The sequence below is a fragment of the Tubulanus polymorphus genome, chromosome 1 (assembly GCF_964204645.1).
Source record: "Tubulanus polymorphus chromosome 1, tnTubPoly1.2, whole genome shotgun sequence".
Taxonomy (NCBI): domain Eukaryota; kingdom Metazoa; phylum Nemertea; class Palaeonemertea; order Tubulaniformes; family Tubulanidae; genus Tubulanus; species Tubulanus polymorphus.
Window position 1 is genome coordinate 16750166 of NC_134025.1, and position 21490 is coordinate 16771655.

At 38.0% G+C, this 21490-nt stretch overlaps 1 protein-coding gene and 1 long non-coding RNA gene across 2 annotated transcripts in view; both read right to left on the bottom strand.

Annotated features, from left to right (window-relative positions):
• Positions 1 to 1828: 1828 nt before the first annotated feature.
• The window catches only part of LOC141906397 (uncharacterized), a 39200-nt gene continuing 19538 nt past the window's right edge, over positions 1829 to 21490 (bottom strand). The window contains exons 5-6 of the mRNA XM_074795705.1: positions 2309 to 2367; positions 1829 to 2068 (exon numbers count right to left, since the gene is read on the bottom strand). Coding sequence (XP_074651806.1) covers positions 1885 to 2068; positions 2309 to 2367 — 243 coding nt within the window. The 3' untranslated portion in view covers positions 1829 to 1884. The remainder of the gene's footprint in view (positions 2069 to 2308; positions 2368 to 21490) is intronic.
• On the bottom strand, positions 9300 to 21427 carry LOC141898169 (uncharacterized). The gene is made up of 3 exons (XR_012618526.1): positions 21165 to 21427; positions 16093 to 16131; positions 9300 to 9436 (listed from the first exon to the last, which is right to left on the bottom strand). It is a non-coding gene; the product is annotated as an uncharacterized LOC141898169 (long non-coding RNA).

Sequence of the window (21490 nt, forward strand, 5' to 3'; positions counted from 1 at the left end):
ATATAAGAGTCATACCAAGTTTGGTCAAGATAAGAAAAGAACTTTGGCACTAGTAGCAATTTGAAGCAAAAGTTGACGGACGGACAGACGACGACATATAATCACTCTAACCTGCTCTGGTCATAGTTGAGCTAAAAAGTGAATGTTGTTTTTGTTTCAGCCAACTATCGGATCTGAGAATTTGGTCAGTGATTATTCGATTCGGCGAATTTCTGTCTGATTGTTAAGGGTAGCTACTTATATGAACCAGATATCAAGTTTATCAATCAAAGTGCCCCCTAATACATCTACAGATGGATGGAAAGTTACTGCAATAACTCGCTGCCTAAGTGAGCAAAAAACCTGCCCTATTACATAATATCCGTACATTAATCAGTCCTTTTCAACCTAAAAAATGGCCGAGTGAATTAAGCAGTTACCACCAAAACATCTGTGGGTTTATTCAGTAAGATATTGCGCATTAGGAAAATGTGCAGTCCAGTCGCCTTATGTATAGCTTGAACAGCGCATTTGGTTATCGAAAATTCAAACTAAATTCTGGCAGAAAATTAAACTAATTCATGAGATGTTACATTTGATAGCTGTTCACTGTCAGGGTTTTCGGGTGAAATAATTTTCTGAAAAAAATAAAAAAACGTGGTAGCGATAATATGTACAACAGAGAAATACATTTATGTTTAGGATCAACAATGGTGATCATTAAAGGATGGTTGTGGGAGAATGGCCGAGGAATTAAGCAGTTACCACCAAAACGTCTGTATGTTTATTCAGTAAGATATTGCGCGTTAGGAAAATGTGCAGTCCAGTCGCCTTATGTACAGCTTGAACAGCGCATTTGGTTATCAAAATTCAAACTAAATTCTGCAATAAAATTAAGCTAATTCATGAGATGTTACATTTGATAGCTGTTCATCGTCAGGGTTTTCGGGCGAAATAATTTTCTGAAAAAAATTTAAAAAAACGTGGCAGCAATAATATGTACAACAGAGAAATACATTTATGTTTAGGATCAACAATGGTGATCGCTAACCCTTTCAATACCACATAGTGTCTCCGCTGCTGTACCGGAGGAAATTTAGGGGTTTATAGGGTATATTTGAAACTTCATAGAATAGTTACCAAGGTATCCCACACAAAATTTATATAGCATGTTGTTGATAACTTTTGGGCCAACAATGTAGACATGAATAATTAGGTATTGGTGTCAAACAGTTTTTTTAGAAGGTTAAGACCGTATTCGTGGTCGTCATCAAAACCGTCCACAGATATTTGCCGTCTTGGAGTGAAGGTAAGCGAAAGGTAAACGAGAATTAACAACGACGCTCCTGTCTGCCCGAGCGCAGGTCAAGGGTCCTTTAAGCTCGTGACTGTTTTAATTATATGACGAGATTCTCACTTCGCATTTATCTACCTTATTGATTTCACTTTGACAGAGTTCCGAGTTCCAGCTCAAGAGTCAATACCTATAATTTACACAGTACAACCGTGTTTTCATAAGTATCACAGACAATGAACAAAGTACCTCGTATCAATCTTTCCGTTGATCTTATCGATATGAATGCCGATTAGAAAAGAATTTTCTGTTATTTGTTCAATAAAACTGAATTGGATTTAAAATTCTATTTGTTCAATGAAATAAGATTGATTTGGATCTGATATTTATAGTAGAATAAAATTTGATTGAATTTAGAGTTTGAGCACATGGCTAATTAGCATATCAAGGTCATCTATCTGATTTGAGAAAAAGCTATTTTTTGTCGTGCAAATAAATTCGTTCCTTGCAAAAACCAAATCAACTACAGATTTCACAAAAAATGGATCTGACATAAAATTTTAAATCTCAAAATAAAACCCGGAAGTAAAACAGTAGCCAATACCGCTGGTTCATGTGACCACCTGCTGATTTCTGTGGCTAAGCCAATCACAGAGGAGTCTTTGCTTTCTGATTGGCTTGATAGATGATAGATGAACAACAGCCACAGCCATAACTCTGGAGAAGGCGAAAAATTGTTGTCCAACATATTCAAACTCCATTGAAAATACTTTCAAAAGTATTGTAATATGAAATCTTTCAATGAAAAATTAACATTACATAAAGGCCTGATATTAACATATATCTTTGTCATTACAAACACAGTTATTAATGTAACAATATACGTAAAATATTTGAGCAATTTTACTTTGAGCAATTTTACTTTAGGACCCGTTTAAGAATAACAAAATCAACAAAACTGTCTTTGCTATTAGGATTTAAAGGTTACTCGTTATCACAAGCGAACTATGAATAAGCTTTGACATTTTAACTTACCTTGTACAAGATATTGTATGGTCGCACCAAAACAAATATTGCACCATGCTCTCTATGTTCTGGATTTGAAGTGAAGATGGATGAATGAAACATATGTGATTAAACAAAATCGATCTGCTTCTTGATATTTTTGAAAACACACAACAGTTTGATTGTCATAAGTTGTTGACAAACAGAAGTCCGCTGAGACTAGAATTGTGTTAACTTCAACTTCTTTTAAATGTGCGGTCTGAGGGAATTTCAATGTATACTTAACATCCGTTGTATCACTACTGCACGTGCTGGTACCACAAGGTTGTTTCAGATAGGAAATGCCTTTACTTTGGTGTATCCTCGCTTGCCAGGGGTCCGGTATCACTCCCTGAACTCACTTCCACCAGCCCCCTTGCCTCACGAATCGTGATTTCATTACTGGCGGTTTTGCGTATGACATCATATATCGACCTGCGAAATACTTCCTTGTTCGGTAAAACATTCGCTGATTGATCCAGTAAATGGGTAATCCAACGGAAGCCTAATGTCATTTGTTACAATCGTTGTGATCGGTACCTACCACCGTATTCCAGTCGAGTTCAAGGATAGTATCGATTTTAAAGCTATTCCCAGGAAAGCGGTGTTTCTTGTATAGATGAATAGATTAAGAAACCAATGTCCAGTGTAGATAGGGATAGTACGTATTATTCAACATCCAAGTCAGGAATTGTTATATGTCAGTTACCAGTAACGCACTCCCCTCAGTTCATGTAACCCCGCCTATGTAAACACCGCATGAACTTATGCTGTAGCGAGTAGAGAAATAAATCAGAGTTTACTTAGACACCAAACATATTGGTCGTTGTTCACCTCTCCGGCGGTCTTGCTTATTTTACTCAAACCTGGACCATTTAATGTGGCAATCATAGCCCACATTTTGGTGCCGTGACCAGGATATACAAGCAGTAAATTTCTGAAACTCAGCCAAGACGCCGTCGAAAGAAGAGATAATGCGAAATGCGCAAATTTGACAGATGACGAAACTTTATGATCAGGCGAGGGAGTTACTTCATTCGGAAAGTGACGAAAGCCTAGACAAATTGTCTGGCGTCATAACTAGAATAGGTACAAAATTGGAAGTTATCGCTGGATATGATTCGGAACTGATTGCGAACGCAGAGTTAGGGAAACTCGAAGACCTCGTGTGTGAAACCGATGACTATATGAACGAAATAAACGAACTATCAACCTTCATCGGATACCTCGAACGGAAAAAGAATCAAATCGCACCGACAACGCGCATGAAATCCGAGCAACAAAAAACTGCGAAAAGACCGATCCAGTTGCCGAAGTTATCTTTGCCAACATTCGATGGCGATATTCTGAAATGGCAAACGTTCTTCGATGGGTTTTTCTCGGCAGTTGATAGTGATGAGAACTTAACGAATATTCAAAAGTTCCAATATCTGTCCCCACAGCTAAAGGGCAACGCTGCAAAGACGATCGAAACAAAAAAAAATTATAATCAAGCTTTGTAACTTTTGTTAAACCGGTACGGGACACCACACAAAATTGTGGCCGCATACATGAAAGCGTTGTGGGAGCTTTCACCACCGAGTGATCGCAACAACTCACTACGGTATTTCTATGACTCTCTGGAATCTTATATTCGTGGATTAAATTCACTCGGAAAATCCGAAGGATCGTACGGAGATCTGTTAGTACCCATCATGATGGAAAAACTACCGAGCGGAACTAAACAACAGCTTACCAGAGACCACGGTAATAATGCTTGGAGCCTGACTGATCTAAGAAATTCACTCCTTAAAGAAATTGAGGCCTTCGAGGCTAGTATCGAAAGCCTTACGATAGAGGATGATTTTCCCGCCAATTCGCCGACTGTGGGAGCGTTCGCAGTTACGGCGAAAAACAGACATAATTTTTCACGGGAAAACGATCGAAAATGCGCGTTCTGCAAAAAGATCAATCACGTTGCGGTGGACTGTAAAACGTTTCCAGATGCTGAAAAACGCAGAGAAATTGTTGCTAGGGATAGTTTATGCTTTAATTGTCTCTCAAGCAGTCACAAATCGACGAAATGCTTATCGAAAAACAGATGCAGAGTTACAAACTGCGACAAAAAGCATCACACATCAGTTCATTTAGATGCAAAATAAACCACACCTGTGGTCGCAAAATCAACCGATGAGAAAGCTGACAGGGATTGACATCAGAATCTGGGCGCTGCCAATGGAACAGTGTTATTAAAAACAGCTATCGCGAACGCAAAAAAGTCGCGAAGGCGTAACGACTAACGTAAACATCTTGTTCGACGAGGGCGCTCAGCGGAGTTTTATTACTCAAAGAACAGCCGAAAGATTATATAAAAACAGTGAAGAAACCGAAACTATATCGATCAACACATTTGGCGCGAAACAATCAAGTGCGCGGTCACTGATTGTTGCGAACTTTACACTATGTTCTGATGAAACCGACATACCGATAACGGCGTTAATTGTTCCACAAATTGCGTCAACAATGCGAAACCAAACCGGCAGATCTATCAAAGATTTACCCTATCTGAAAGGTTTGAAATTAGCGCATCCGTTTTCTACCGAATCACACTTCGAAATCGACATTTTGATCGGTGCCGATTTCTATTGGTCAGTGGTCGGTAACCACACAATCCGCGGAAATGGACCCACGGCAGTATCTTCGAAATTAGGGTATCTTCTCTCTGGACCGCTTAGTGATTGCGATCCAATAAATACTGCACGAGTTTACAACGTGGATGTTACGTCACATCGTTTGGAGGAAGTCAACCTCCAAAAATTCTGGGATCTCGAATCCATAGGCGTAACTTATGCAACAGATGCGGCTTCAGTGGTCGGTAACCACACAATCCGCGGAAATGGACCCACGGCAGTATCTTCGAAATTAGGGTATCTTCTCTCTGGACCGCTTAGTGATTGCGATCCAATAAATACTGCACGAGTTTACAACGTGGATGTTACGTCACATCGTTTGGAGGAAGTCAACCTCCAAAAATTCTGGGATCTCGAATCCATAGGCGTAACTTATGCAACAGATGCGGCTTCAAAGGAATTCAATCTACTCGACTACTGTCAATCAAGCCTGACGACATCCGACACGGGACGGTATACTGCGAAGTTGCCGTGGAAGAGTGGACACGCCCCTCTTCCGACAAATTACTATGTTACTCGAATCATAACACAATCGATGGTTCGTCAGCTATCGCCGCAAATTCGAAATGTTTACCACAACATTATCATGGATCAATTATCGCGAGACTTTATCGAAGAAGTCACAGAAGATGACCGAAACATAGGTCATTATTTACAGCATCGCGCGGTAAAGAAGGAATCGTCAACAACCCCTATCCGTATCGTCTATAACGCTTCTTTATCGACCGCGGGAAAACCTAGTTTAAATGATTGTTTGGAGACCAGTCCGACGCTGCTGAATGACCTCAGATCAATCCTGATCAGATTCAGGTTGCATAAATTCGGATTGTCGGCGGATATCGAAAAGGCATTTCTTCAAGTTGGTCTGCACGATGATGATCGCGAGTATACAAAATTTCTATGGTTGACTGATCCTAAGAATCCAGAAAGTGAACTCAAAACCTATCGCTTTAAGGTTATATTGTTCGGCGTGGTGAGTTCACCCTTTATATTGAATGCTACTATTCATTTTCATCTACATAATTATAATAACCATGTATCACGCGACTTAGTTAAAAATATATATGTCGACAACGTGATTAGTGGATGTGAATCTGAGAGCGATCTCATGAAATACTATACGAATGTCAATAGCATAATGAAAAACGGCGGATTTAAACTTCAGTCTTATGCTTCTAACTCTTCGTTACTGAAGGCCAAAGCAGATTCCGATAATTTATCGGACGAAAAAAACTATTGTTTCTACGCTCAGACTCCAATGGGATACGGTGAATGATACGCTGTCATTAAAAAACAAACAATCGTTAAGGCTGTCTCGAGCCTTTATGACCCGTTAGGATACGTCTCGCCTGTCCATATTGAGTCGAAGATGTTCGTACAGCAGTTGTGGACGGAAGGTTATGAGTGGGACGAAACCCTACCCGAGCGCGTAGCCGAATCGTGGATCTCGTTGATAATGGAATTGCGTGAAATTAGCGAAATACTCGTTGATCGACGCTACTCAAAATCGTAAGCGAAATCGGAAGCTAAGTACGAATTGCACACTTTCTGCGATGCGAGCCAATTGGCATACGGCGCTTGCGTTTGTCTAAAATCAGACGGTACTCATCATGTCTAAATCGCGTATGGCACCTGTTAAAAAACATACGATACCGCAGTTAGAATTAATGGCCGCGTTGATTGGTGCTAAATTAACAGATTACATACGAAACAGTCTGATAGCCAGATTGTGTTACACTGGATCAACTCCGAGAAAAAGCTTCCCGTCTTCGTAGCTCATAACCGAAATGAACGAGGACAAACAGCTTGACGAAAAAATCAGCGAAAACAACGAAGTTGGAATATGTAACGTAATAGATCAGAACGATTTCACTTCGTTAACAAGGCTATTACCCGTAACCGCGCTAGTTCGACGATTTATTAAAAAGTTAAGACGCGAAAACCATGAATCGGATGAAATAACTGCTAACGAAATAGCAGAATGCGAAGATCTATGGAACAAGGGTGTTCAATCGAGTTACTTCAATGACGTGAAAGTTAGTTTAGAACATAAATCTAAGAAAAAGCCATCACTTGTAAAGAAACTTCGTTTGTTTTTAAAAGATGATATTATTCGTGTTGGAGGCCGTCTCCATAACGCGCCCATCGGATACGATGCAAAGTTTCCGATATTATTACCTCATTGTAGATATAGTGAATTAATCGTACTGGATTCCCATAATAAGGTCAAACACCTTGGTACGGAATCTACTATTACCGTAGTCCGACAAAAGTATTGGAATACTCGTGTTCGTCAAGTCGCTCGGAAGTTGTTGAGAAAATGCGTCATATGCAAATATATCACCGGTAAACTGTACTCGTTACCAAACTGCGCTCCGTTACAATCTTCGCGTTTGAAAGAGGCTCCACCCTTCACCGTCTGTGGTTTAGATTTCACCGGTGCACTACATCTTCGGTCGAAATCCGGGGAGGAGTCACTCGTGTATATATGCTTGTTTACTTGCGCGAACACGCGTGCCATCCATCTGGAAGTGGTAACGGACATGACTACGTCAACATTCTTACACGCATTGAGGAGAATGGCTGCCAGACGTTCGTTACCACAGAAAATAATATCGGACAACCAATCAACCTATATTGCGAGTAACAATGCTATCAAAAATATATACGAATCGATCGAAACCCGCAAGTACTTCAGCCTACACCGATCAGAGTGGGTCATGATAACTCGTCGAGCCCCCTGGTTTGGTGGATTTTACGAAAGGCTAGTTGGAATAACAAAAACCGCGATCAAAAAAGTTCTGGGACATGCGCGAATATCCCTGCTGGAATTGATTACGATCGTATCAGAGACTGAACAAGCTGTAAATAATCGCCCGATATCGTACTGTTCATCTGATGTGGACGACCCAGAACCTTTAACCCCGTCACATTTCCTTCACAGTCGCGTTCTCACGAGTTTACGGCATCTATTCGTAAGTTACGATGAACTGACCGACCCGACGCTTGGAAATGTGCCAACAGAATTTGAAAAACATTCGGTGCGAAGTGGTTCATTAAAACAACATCTGTGGAAACGTTGGGCTGAGGAATACGTAACAGCCCTACGCGAAAGACACATCCAATTTAAAAATCGCGGATTAACTGGAAATACCATCAGAAAGGGTGATGTCGTGTTAGTACACGACGACAATCATAATTCGCGTCTGAAATGGAAACTAGCACTGGTCGAGGAACTCGTCCCGGGGAACGACGGCTTAGTTAGAACCGCTAAGATTAAAATTTCGAATGGCAGAACTAATCGACCAATTAGTAAACTCTACCCTCTTGAAGTGCGCGCCGCTGATCCCTCGAACACGTGCAAATCGGACTCAAACGTAAATTCTGCACCCGTCACACATCATTCGACGAGAAAGGCAGCTGCTGCGGCTAGAAATAACATCAGTAGATGGGCTAACGTGCTGTCTGATACATGTAGTAGTTATTTAATTGATAACCGCTCAGGTCAACGCTAGGTCACTCGGACCTAAACAACAAACACAACGCAATGTAATAGACTTTATAATCTAAGTTTTAGAATTAATTTCAATTGTACACATCGTTTTTAGTTGTCAGTAGTTCCTTATCTGACTATCATAAATTTATAACAATGTACATGCATCATTTATTCGAATATCGATATTACTTAGTTGTAGTAACATTTTTTCTTAATTACATGTATCTAGTAATTTTCTGTCGCCCGGGAGAATGTCGGGAATTGTTATATGTCAGTTACCAGTAACGCACTCCCCTCAGTTCATGTAACCCCGCCTATGTAAGCCCTGCATGAACTTATGCTGTAGCGAGTGGAGAAATAAATCTGAGTTTACTTAGACACCAAACATATTGATCGTTGTTCACCTCTCCGGCGGTCTTGCTTATTTTACTCAAACCTGGACCATTTAATGTGGCAATCATAGCCCACAATCCACCCGACAAAATCTGCAACAATAAAAAATGTACCAATTTAGTTTCTGCCTAATCAAAACGGAAATGAAATATTTCAATACACAGTCGGGGCTTGTCAAGTTAGGATATCTAATGGCGGCCATGGAAAACTCTGTGATGTACTTACCGTTGGCGTTCCTTGCAAAAAAATTATGAGGCAACGCACAACAGTTTGATTGCCAACAAGTTGTTGACGAACAGTGAGTCCATTGAGACTTGAATTGCAGTAACTTCAACTTTTTTTAAAATGTGCGGTCTGAAGGAAATACAATGTCCGATCTATCACTACTGCTAGTGCTGGTACCACTAGGTAGTTTCAGATAGGAAATGCCTTGACTCCGGTGGAGTATCGATTTTGAAGCTATTCCGAGGAATGCAGTGTTTGCTGTAGTATAGATGAATGGAAACCACTGTCTAGGGTAGATAGGGATTGTATGTATCATTCAACATCATTTGACAAAATCTAAAACGATAAAAAATGTACCAATTTAGTTTCTGCCTAATCAAAATTCAAATAAAAAGTATTCAATACACTTTCGGAGCTTGTCAAGTATAGGATATCTAATGCCGGCCATGGAAAAGCCCCTTTACCAATGACGTTGCTTGCAAAAAAATCTAAGTTAAGACCTAACCCTTAAGAAAATAAAATGTATTTTCATGTGTAAAAATATATTTTTCTGTGAAATAATACATTATTTTCCATATGAAAATATATTTTTCAGCAATAAATGTATTTCTTGATCAAAATGTAATTCAAAAAATATATTTCATGACTAGAAAATATATTATTTATAAAAGGAAAATACATTTCATGATCAAAATGTATTTTTCAAAATATATTTCATAAACAGAAAATATATTCTTCATCAAATGAAAATACATTTCATACTGAAAAATGTATTTATGAACAAAATGTATTTCTTTAAATATATTTTCAAAAATACGTATTTATCAAAATATATTTTTCACATCTCCATTTCCACAAAATACATTCTGTCAGAAAAGGCAATTTTGAAATAAAAACATTTCCAAAACTTGAATGAAAGACATTGTCAGAACAGAAAATTGCGTATTTTTATTGGTTCTACATTATTCATTTAACACTACCGCGCAAAACCATTAGTACGAATCATTCAGCCATTGAAAGTTTGATATAGTTTGTATTTTCATTCGTCTAAATTAATTTATAAAAAAAGGTTATACGTTTTAGCGGTCACTGTTGACTTTAAAAATTATGAATATTAAAAAATGAGTCTGAAAAAATATCAGGTATTTTCGGGATTCGAACCCATTCACGACGGGTATCAAAGGACTGGGATTGAGCATGCAGGCAGCACGGCGCCATTTGCAATTATTTAGAGCAAATTCGTTGCCGTTTTTAATCATTTTTCATGGTTAATTTCTAAGTTGGGGCAGTCTGTTGTTTAAGATTCAAGCACCAAGGCAAGTATTTCTTGTGTTTTATCAAATATTTGACCCATAGTCGACGTTATCGTTACGTTAATTGAGTACTGTATTCGGTACAATGTGCGGCGTGCACCAAGTCCAAATCAATCAAATCAAATGCAAAACTTTATTTCATGATTGATGCAATTGCCAAGTACAGCATGCCTAGCTTATTCAAAGTTATAAAATAAGTAGGCCTAGATTACACGATGAACATGAGAGTAGGCCTAGGCCTAGACACCTGAAGGGCCACAGTAGCAACTAGCATTGATTAACTTGATTCTCAGTAGCATTATTTGAACCAGTTCAAATTTGGCACGAGTCTATCATTCAAACTGGTTCCAAATCGGTCCGTGCCTCCTTAACCCGGGCAAAATTTGGACCACGTGCTGGGTTTATAAAATTATTCTGTTTGAATGCTAACTGGTTGTGTGTGACTCACACAAATCCTGTTAGTGAGTGATTTTAACGCTATCCGAATTAGCATCAGTCAAATTTAACTTGGGTTTGGACCAGGCCAGAATTATCAACGCCCAAATCGTCTCATCGTGACTGCAGCTATAGATTTGCTTATCATTTTCAGATCAATATCGGAACTGACTGTATTTTCAATTGACTTAGCAATTGGAAGACATAAATACGTTTTTTGGCAGAAAACAATTGGAACCCATGTTCTAAGTGAAGGGTGATTGGAAAAATGACTCAACACCACGTGAAAGCCATTGGAGGTAATTATTCTCGGTACAAATAATCTCTAGTTAGTGTATCTCAGCTTTCGAATAAAGCTTACCCTGAGTCCTGTGTACCAGTGTTGTATGATATCATCAAGTTAATTGGACCTTTTGTAGCTCTATTCCAAATGTAATGTAAACAAGAGCCCCAAGGGGCACAATGGCCAGCCTGTCAGATTTGCTTTTTATAAATGATGTAATCTGTTGGTTATATTTATCAATATACACTCCCTGCTCAATATCATTTACATAGTAAAATCGTGTGTTAACACAGACAGCAGGAACGAATGTAATATAGAAATACGAAGTTATTGTATTGTTCAACGCCCCCTGGTGGCCATATACAAAAACCAATGAGCTTGAAACTCACCAAGATCATAGACCATGTCATGAGCTACAACTTTCCAATTGATTGTGGTAGCAAAATATGCATAGGTACGAATGTAATATAGAAATACTAAGTTATTGTATTGTTCAACGCCCCCTGGTGGCCATAAACAAAAACCAATGAGCTTGAAACTCACCTCAATCATAGAACGTCATGAGCTACAATCTTCCAATTGATTATAGTAGCAAAATATGCTTAAGTATCAATTATGATGTGGAAAAACTTTTTTCCACCTACGAATGAGTACTGATGACACCAAGATGGCCGCCAAGTGCGTCGTAATTGCCTGGTCAAAAATACCCTCTCGGATATAAAAGATCCCTTTCCAAAGAATACCCATTACAAATTGCAATGAAACATGGCACACCATTAGAAAGCTACAGTACTCAGAATTCAGGCCAAAATTGACATTTTTGGGAACAAAAAAGGTCACAGTACAGCCATCTTGAGTCCGATCGACCCAATTTTTCTCATGCCGATGGGCCCACGGGGGAAACAAATATATACGAATTATCAAGGTTATTGATAAAAGTGTCTTCAAAATTTTCCTCGAAAACTTCAAAAATGTGTAAAAAGTGCTGATTTTGGCGAACAACAATGGCTGCCAGTCGGCCATCTTGAATCTGACAGGGCCAGTTTTTGGCCTGAAGATGTGTCTAGGGTAGATACACGTATAAACCAAATATCAAGACATTACCTTGAAGCCTCCCAAAAAAGGTCACAGTACAGCCATCTTGAGTCCTATCGACCCAATTTTTCTCATGCCGATGGGCCCACGGGGGAAACAAATATATACGAATTATCAAGGTTATTGATAAAAGTGTCTTCAAAATTTCCCTCGAAAACTTCAAAAATGTGTAAAAAGTGCTGATTTTGGCGAACAACAATGGCTGCCAGTCGGCCATCTTGAATCTGACAGGGCCAGTTTTTGGCCTGAAGATGTGTCTAGGGTAGATACACGTATAAACCAAATATCAAGACATTACCTTGAAGCCTCTTCAAAACTTTGGAACTCTCACGAACTATCTAGATGGTTATCTCTCGACCTCAATAGCTTCAAGACCCATCTCAAAACAACTTTGTTCCATGCAGCATACCATTAACTCTCGGAAAGCGAATTGTATTTAACATTTTTTTGGCAGAATAAAATTTGATTGAATTTGCAATATGGGCACATGGCTAATTAGCATATCAAGGTCATACACCCGATTTGGTAAAACCATTTTTTTCGCGAACCTTGCGCAATTGTCAAGGATGAATTTTCTGTAGAGCAAATAAAAATTCCTCCCAAACACCAAATCAACTAAAGATTTCATAGAAATCGATCTTGAAATACAATTTTAAATCTTAAAATAAAACCCGGAAGTAAAACAGTAGACGATACCGCGGGTTCACGTGAACACCTGATTTCTGTAAACGAAATGTTGGTTGTGACAAAATTGTTCAGACGGTTTTAGGTGGTAATAAGTACGGAAACGTAACGACCATGGTCGACTTATTCGATGAAATCAGGCCTATGTGATATCCAAATTTTGACTTTTTTATTCTCCAGACCTCCCTGATATAGAAATAAAAAATTTTGGTGGTTCGAAAGTGCAATCACAGCGCCGACGGGGACAGAGCCGTGTCAGAGATCGGCGGAATGAAAATTGAGGTGGACGAACACGAAGAAGTAGGCTATTGCTTTACTTGAATCACGAAAACTCCTGGCGCGGCCCCGACGCTTTTCGTGGATTAAGTAATACAAATATCATGCAATGGGTTTTCACAATCTACCGCTGGTATTTACCGGATTTCAATATCACTCCAAAATTCAAAGAAACCTCGAAATATCGAACCGGAACACTTCCGGTAGATATCCGCGGCTGCCCAACCGGGAAACTTATTTGTTTCAATAGATATTGATAGGATCCATCATCTTCACGCGTCAAGGGATTCGAACCCACTAAGCTAAAGCCGTGCCAGAATCGGGTCGGGCCAATCACAGCGCTTGTAACAAACCACATTAGGCTTCTGTGGAATTTCCCAGTAAATGGGCCAATCAGCGAACACGTAGCGAACGCGGAAGTATTGTCGCGTGTTGATACATGACGTCATGCGCAAAAGCGCCAGTAATGAAATCGCGATAATTCACGTGAACAGCTGCTGATATTTTCAGATAAACCAATCACAGGGAAGACACAACTTCCTGATTGGCTGATAAAAATTGAAATTTTCCCGATTTAACTTTCGTGAAAAATGCAGAAAACATTTTTATGAGACCCTATTTCAAAATTCTGCTCGCTACGATTCCGAGAATGGATTACGCTTAAATACGTGATTTGTTCGAATATGCCCTCACTTGGCAAGCAAAAGAGGCTTTTGTGTGGAAACCATGTCATTTAAATTCGCTCCATTTGTATAGTAATAGGCTCAGCCTACGGCTGGCCTAAAATGAACACTCTTTCATTGTGAAATAAGGCATTAATAATCAGTGCTGAATTTTATCGGTTAACAGATTCTTTGCAAATTTCTTTTTATTCAGCTTATTTTTGAATCTTTTTATCTTCTATTTCAGAACATGCATGAATTTCAAGGTCAACAAACATGACATGAGAGGAATGAACACTCTTTCATTGTGAAATAAGGCATTAATAATCAGTGCTGAATTTTATCGGTTAACAGATTCTTTGCAAATTTCTTTTTATTCAGCTTATTTTTGAATCTTTTTATCTTCTATTTCAGAACATGCATGAATTTCAAGGTCAACAAACATGACATGAGAGGAATGATGCGAAATAAACTCAGTGAATCTAGAAGCTGTACCCAAATTATAATGGAACAGATCAATGAGACATTACTTCTTGCAATAAGCTATGAATGGATTATGCAGAATGTTGTGTTTTATATTTGTAATTTTGTTATATGTACTATTTAAGGAGCCTGTTTCAGGGCATAGCCTCCAGGGATATTGCGCTTACTTTTCATGTGTTCCTCCGTCCATCCATTATATGAAATCAAAATTTTGAAGCTTTCGGCATGCCTCAATGGATTACTTTGAAATTTAGTATAATGGTATATCCACCCTATAGAGTTAGAATTGGGCATTCTGTCCCTGACCCCTAGTTTGTCATTGACATTGAATCTCTTGACCTCTTGTTATTTTGTATTGTCATTTTTGAATTTTTGCTAATTTAAATTTCTATTTCATTGTGTGTGCTACATTTCAAGGCTCTTTATTTTGTGTGGTATCAGAACTATCAATAAAAGGTATGTAAAATGTATGATATATATGTGGAAAAAATTATTTCATGAACCCCTTGAGATTAAAAGCTATTCAATACAATAACATTTTACTGAAACTTGTATTTTCCAGATGACTCAAAGTAGACCCAAAGACTAGAAATGTAGCACATATATAACATCATTGAAGGTCGTGTGAAAAAAATCTTATATTCTAGCTATCAGAAACTCAAATTTTGGTGAGTATTAGATCCAATTGATATTTATCTCAAATTGTGTTGAGAGTCCACCTCCCTTCGAATCTGATACACTGCCACTACATGAACCCACCTGCTGCGCATTGGCGCAATACAAGCAATCAGATTGGGGCAGCACATTTTTCAGATCGTATAATGCTAAGGTCTCTATGCGATAAGCAGGCATTCACATGCGCACATGATGTGTTCTATGATTGTAGTGGGTTTCTGGATTTGTTCACCAGGGGGCATTAACTGTTGCCATATTGCCAAGTCAAGCATTTTACTAATTAAGTGGGCATGGTGTCCCTTTACCCCTACTTTGAACGATTGAAGGATTGTAAATTTCATGTCAACAAAATGTGGGTAATATAATGGCAGGAATGAATTCAGAATTACTCGAGTGGATGATAAGATAGATACGCTAAAATCTTAAATTAGAATAAAAATTGTTTCATATTATAATTATGTTTATAGTCTGTTATAGTTCTTTTGGATCTTGATCATAGGAGGATGAATATGATGTGGATAACCTGCACAACAACGTCATGGATGCTTTTTCCGGAATAAATGAAATACATTTCTGAAAATGTTTTGAGAAATATATTTCAAATGCAAAAAAATATATTCGATACGCAAAAAATATATTGCGAAATACACAAAATCAAAAATATATTTTGGAAAATAAATATATTCGAAACGCTTTTTCAAAAATATATTTTTCGCAAAAACTCAAAATTAAAAATATATTTTTAGAAAAGAGAAATATATTTGAAACGCGTTTCTAGAAATGTATTTTTTGCGAAAACGCAAAATGGAAAAATATATTTTTTCAAAAATATATATTTGGAACGCGTTTTAGAAAATATATTTGTCGCAAAAATATATTCCGAAATCAATACAAAATCAGAAATATATTTTTTAACGAAAAAATATATTTCATTTTCTTAAGGGAAGAAAAATGTTGGCAGACGCTTGAGCTACCCAGCCAAGCAATTTTCATTCATCTCCCCAACCCCATGCAAGTCTATGACAACTGTCACAATAACTTACTCAGTCCCATATTGAAATGACAGATATACTGAAAAAAACTCACCTAAGAAGGAATCCCAAGCAGAGATAGAGAACAAAGAATCTGAAAAAAAATGGAAATATTTTACAAATTTTATGTTTACAAAGGCCCATACGCGGCCAAGCGCAGATCGTCTCCTAGGCGAAAAACTTAAGTTGAAATTTGAATTTAATGATTAATAATTATTAGAAGGACACACAAATGCGGTTGAAAACAAATCACATGCAACTAACAAGGGCCCCAAGGGGCACTATGGCCAGCCTGTCAGCTTTTCATAAAATGGCAAATGATGATGCATTTTGTGGGTTAAACTTGTCAAAATACATTCCCAGCTCAGAGTCAATATCTAATGATTTACACAATACAATCGTAGAATACAAAAGTAGCACAGACAGCGACTGGATCTGGCAGGAACAAATACCTCAAATAAATCTTTTCCCTTGGTCTTATTGATTTTAATGCGGAATAGAATTAAATTTTTTTGAAATTTGCTCAAGAAAACAAAATTGCATTGGATTTGATGTTTTTATTTGTTCAATAAAGTAAAATTGAATTGGATTTGATTTTTTGTGGAATAAAATTTGATTGAATTCGTAGGTTGAGCACACGGCTAATTAGCATATCAAGGTCATCTATCCGATTTAAGAAAAAGCTATTTTTCCCGGACTTTGCACAATGGTCAATGATTTTCCGTAGTGCTAATAAAAATATTCCTCCCAAAAACCAAATCAACTAAAGATTTCACAGAAATCAATCTTGAAATACAATTTTAGATCTTAAAATAAAACCCGGAAGTAAAACGGTAGACGATACCGCGGGTTCACGTGAACACCTGCTGGTTTCTGCGGCTAAGCCAATCATAGAGGAGTCTTTGCTTTCTGATTGGCTTTTCAAAACCAATATTTTTGCGATCAGATATTTGCGAAAAAGCTCATATAAATTTTAACGAGGCCCTCTTTCAAATTGATTTGTATGAATATATGCTCAGATGCACAGTAAAAGAGCCTTTGCTCTGAAAACCATGTCATTTAAATTCACTCTATTTGTATAGTAATAGGCTCAGCCCATGGCTGACCTAAAAATTACACTGGATACTTTGATATCAATGCAATGTAGCTCTGTTACACATTAATGCCCACACAACCATTTTGGTTGGCCCTACATCGGTCCAACATTGGCTGTGTGGGCATTTCATCAGCATATTTGCCATTGTGCAGCCAATATTTAGCCAATGTAAAATTTTTGCCAGATTTTGTTTTAAAAAGTGCTTAGGGCAAATATACTGTTGAATTTCATTGTTGTATCATTGAAACAAGAGGCCCACAGGCCTTATACCTACATGATGCAGTAGGTCTAGAGGAAGAATGATTCAGTATTCAAAGTTTTACAGAAAGATTGACATTGTAACGATGTAACAAGTTTTAAAATAGTAAAGATGGTATAGGCTATGTGGCGATAATGTTCATTTTCTGTTAATATATCCTTACATGAAAAGACAAGCCCATTTTAGCTGCCCCAAAGATCACACTACATGAAAAAGTGCATCAACAACCGAGGTCATTGCAATTTTATACACGAGAGCTAAGAACTTTCCCGCCAAAAACAGTTTTTCATAGAATTTTAACTCAGTTGACCATGTCATCGACGGAGGTTCGCCATGTCTTCGATAGCATCGATTATACGTCGTTTAAGCCGAGAACCAATGAAACAAATGCTCACATAAAAAAAAACGTACTGCGATTTTACATGAATTTGCTCAATGCCAACTTCATATCGCTGACAAAGGTAAACCAAAAAGCGAAATTTCACACTCTGCATTAATAAGATTAAAGTATTTATTCGTTTGAAAATCTTCCTCTGAACTCCCACCAACAAGTTATAAGTGGCGACACAAAAATGACGTCATCGACTCATTACCATCTTATAACCTTCATGACTACATATGAAGGTAAAAAGCAACTCGGACTATAAACGGGAAAAAAATATTATTGACCGGTCCATCATTGGCCCAACATTGGCTCTTAGTAAAAATTGGTGGCGCCACTTTACGGTGCTGTACGCAATTACTAATGGGCAAATGTTGGGCTAGTTTTCATTAATAATTACCCCGAAAGTCAAACTTACTCATACTCCTAGTTTTTGACACGTTATATCATCCGAAAATCAATTAAATGCTGCCTTTCAATCAAAATTTAGGGAAGTTATATATCCCGGTGAATGTTATATTTTGTCGCAATAAAATATCAAATTTGTCCGTCATTGTGAGCGAAGTTCTTAAGGCAGTTAAATTCTTTCGCTAAAACCTGTAGCCATCCGTCTTCTAACCATAGTTTTTCTTCATGTAAGTATCTACGAACCATTTTATGATATCCGATAATACTTTTATAGGCCTACAAATGCAACATTACGCTTCAATCGAGCCATTTGAGATAAAATCATTTTATCGCAGATCTTTTGTTTTGTTTTGATCTATCTTGGTCTAAACTGGTGGTCTTTATTGGCAATTCGTGCCACCAGGGAGGCAGTGGTAAGTAATGAGTTAATGCAACAATTGAATAAAGTTTTTAAGTTTTTTTGTATTCATGGAATTAATTTTAAACGTAGGTTTCCCATCGTATGAGTGGAAGACATGATGCCAAGTCAACAGTGTGGCTTATAATGAGCAAACCTAGGTCACCAATTATCTCTGCAGTACCCAAACTGGCAAGGGCACTGCCGAAAATATGGATTGATTGTTCTTAAGATATATTTGGTAAGATTCAAATACAATCAGCGTGTATTGTAATGTTGAATCGTCTGTGCAGCTACATTTCATTTTAACTCTTTTATCATTTTAGAATCTGTTCACAGAACTCTTGGTGCTAAAGATTGCTCAGACAATAGTCTGGAGCAAATAATCATGATCTGGCTTTCAGGAGATTGAAATGGAGCAGGCAGGAATAAACTGGGATAAAACAAAATAGGAAAATTGAACAGTAATTGCTATGAAAACTGTACAAAACAATCAGACAATTCTTGTTATAGAATCTGCACAACACAATCGGACAGTTTAAAAGTATTCGTTCCTTACCAACTCGGAATAAACCGGCAAATTTTTGTGTAAAATGATGCATTCTACAATGACCTGGAAACTCATCACAATCATAGAACATGTCAGCAGCTACGATTTTGTAATTGATTGTGATAACAAAATATGCCTCGTTACCACTTTAATATGGAAGTACTAAGTCATTCTACTATTCAACGCCCCCTGGTGACCATATTCAAAACCCAATGACCTTGAAACTCACCACAATCATAGAACATGTCATGAACTATAACTTTGTAATTGATCATGGTAACAAAATATGCCTAGGTACCAATATAATAAGGAAATACTAAGTTATTCTACTATTCAACGCCCCCTGGTGACCATATAGAATAACTAATGGCCACAACTTGCCACAATCATAGATGATGTCATGAGCTACATCTTTGCAATTGATTGTGGTTACAAAATATGCATTGATATGAATATAATATAGAAATACTAAGATATTGCATTATTCAACGCCCCCTGGTGGCCATATATAAAAACCAATGACCTTGAAACTCACCACAATCATAGAACACGTTATTAGCTACAACTTTCTAAATGATTGTGGTATCAATATAATGTAGAAAAACTTTTTCCCACTTACGAACGAGTACTGCTGACACCAAGATGGCCGCCAATTGCGTCATAATTGGCTGATGAAAAATACCTGTCTCAGGTATAAAACATCCCTTTCCAAAGAATACCCATCACAAATTGCAATGAGAAATGACAAACCAGTAGGAAGCTACAGGACTCAGAATTTGGGCCAAAATTAACATTTTTGGGCACTAAAAAGGTCATAGGACGGCCATCTTGAGTCCGATCGACCCAATTTTTGTTATGCTGATGGGCCCTGGGGGAATTCACATATATCCGAAAGATCAAGGTAATTGATCAAAGCGTCTTCAAAATTTCCCTCAAAAAGTTCAAAAATGTGTAAAAAGTGCTGATTTTGGCGAACAACAATGGCTGCCAGTCGGCCATCTTGAATTTGACAGGGCCAGTTTTTGGGCTGAAGATGTGTCTAGGGTAGATACATGTGTAACCCAAATATCAAGACATTACCTTGAAGCGTCTTGAAAACTTCCCAAAATAACTGGATTCCGTCTACGGACGGACGGACGAAAAGTGAACGCAATAGCCCGCTGGGACTAAAGTCCCAAGTGGGCTAAAAATGACATTTCATTGGATGAATATAGGTATTTCATTGGAAATTCATAGGCCAATTGTGTTGGTTCCTTGGTCATTCATCGGTAAAAATATGGGCCAATGCATTGCCGATGAGCAAGTCCAATGTTGGTCGGATAATGGTAACCATTATTGGGCCACTTATGCTTACCAACATCGGCCCATTGTACAATGTTATGTGGGTGTAGCTCCATTACACATTAGCCTAAGTAAATGACGGTTTGTCGCTAGAAATCGACAGGCCACAGAACACCAGCTAACATTCTTGTCTAAATACCAGTCGTTGTTACAGGTTCCCGGGGAATGACAGTTAGGTACTAAACTAGCTAAGATCACAGTTGTTAAATTTACTTTTTCTAAGAATTTTATGGGCTTGAGTCGTTGACGGAATCAAAGTCAGAATTCCAACAACATTGGACACAGCATTGCCATACTTAACTGAGTTCTTACACTTTATTTGGGACCGTTCATTAAGTACGTAAGCAAAGCCTAGGTTAAACCTCAATTCCAAAAGCGTACAATCTACATACAAAGCTAAGGTAGCTATTTACACAAAGCATACGCACTTAAAAAATCAAATTTCTAGTATATAATTTTGTAATAGCCTGGCTAGTCTCTTTGTAGGTATTAGTTCAGCCATGAGTCTGGAACAATATCATGAATTCGTTGCCTTTTTTAAAAGGCTGCATCCTAGTAAATCCCTTCAAGAGGAGTACCATGTGCATACACATCGTAGGATCTTGAAATAAGGTCCTATTTTTTGCATACTTACTAAATGAACGGCCCCTAGATAATTCTATCATATTCAGCAAAAAACATGAAGTTCACTCACCCGATACATCAAAATGGCGTGTATCCCTTGTGTAATTTCTTGTTCAGCTAAACTGGTTGTTTGGGGAATGCCCCAGCTGCTGTTGGTATTCCCCTGGTATTCTCTTAACTACCGACCAGAGCGCAGCTTTCTTGCAATGAAGGCGAAAGCGCTATTATGTAGGCCGCGTGATCTCCGCAGAATGAAGGTATTAATTTTCCGGATATTAGCGAAATGTACAGATCTTTGTCTGCTAATTACTGCGTAACTGGAACGTTTCACGGTTTCATCTTCTCGCCGTTTAATCTTTCTTTGGTAACGTTTTGAACGCCACTAATCGCATAACA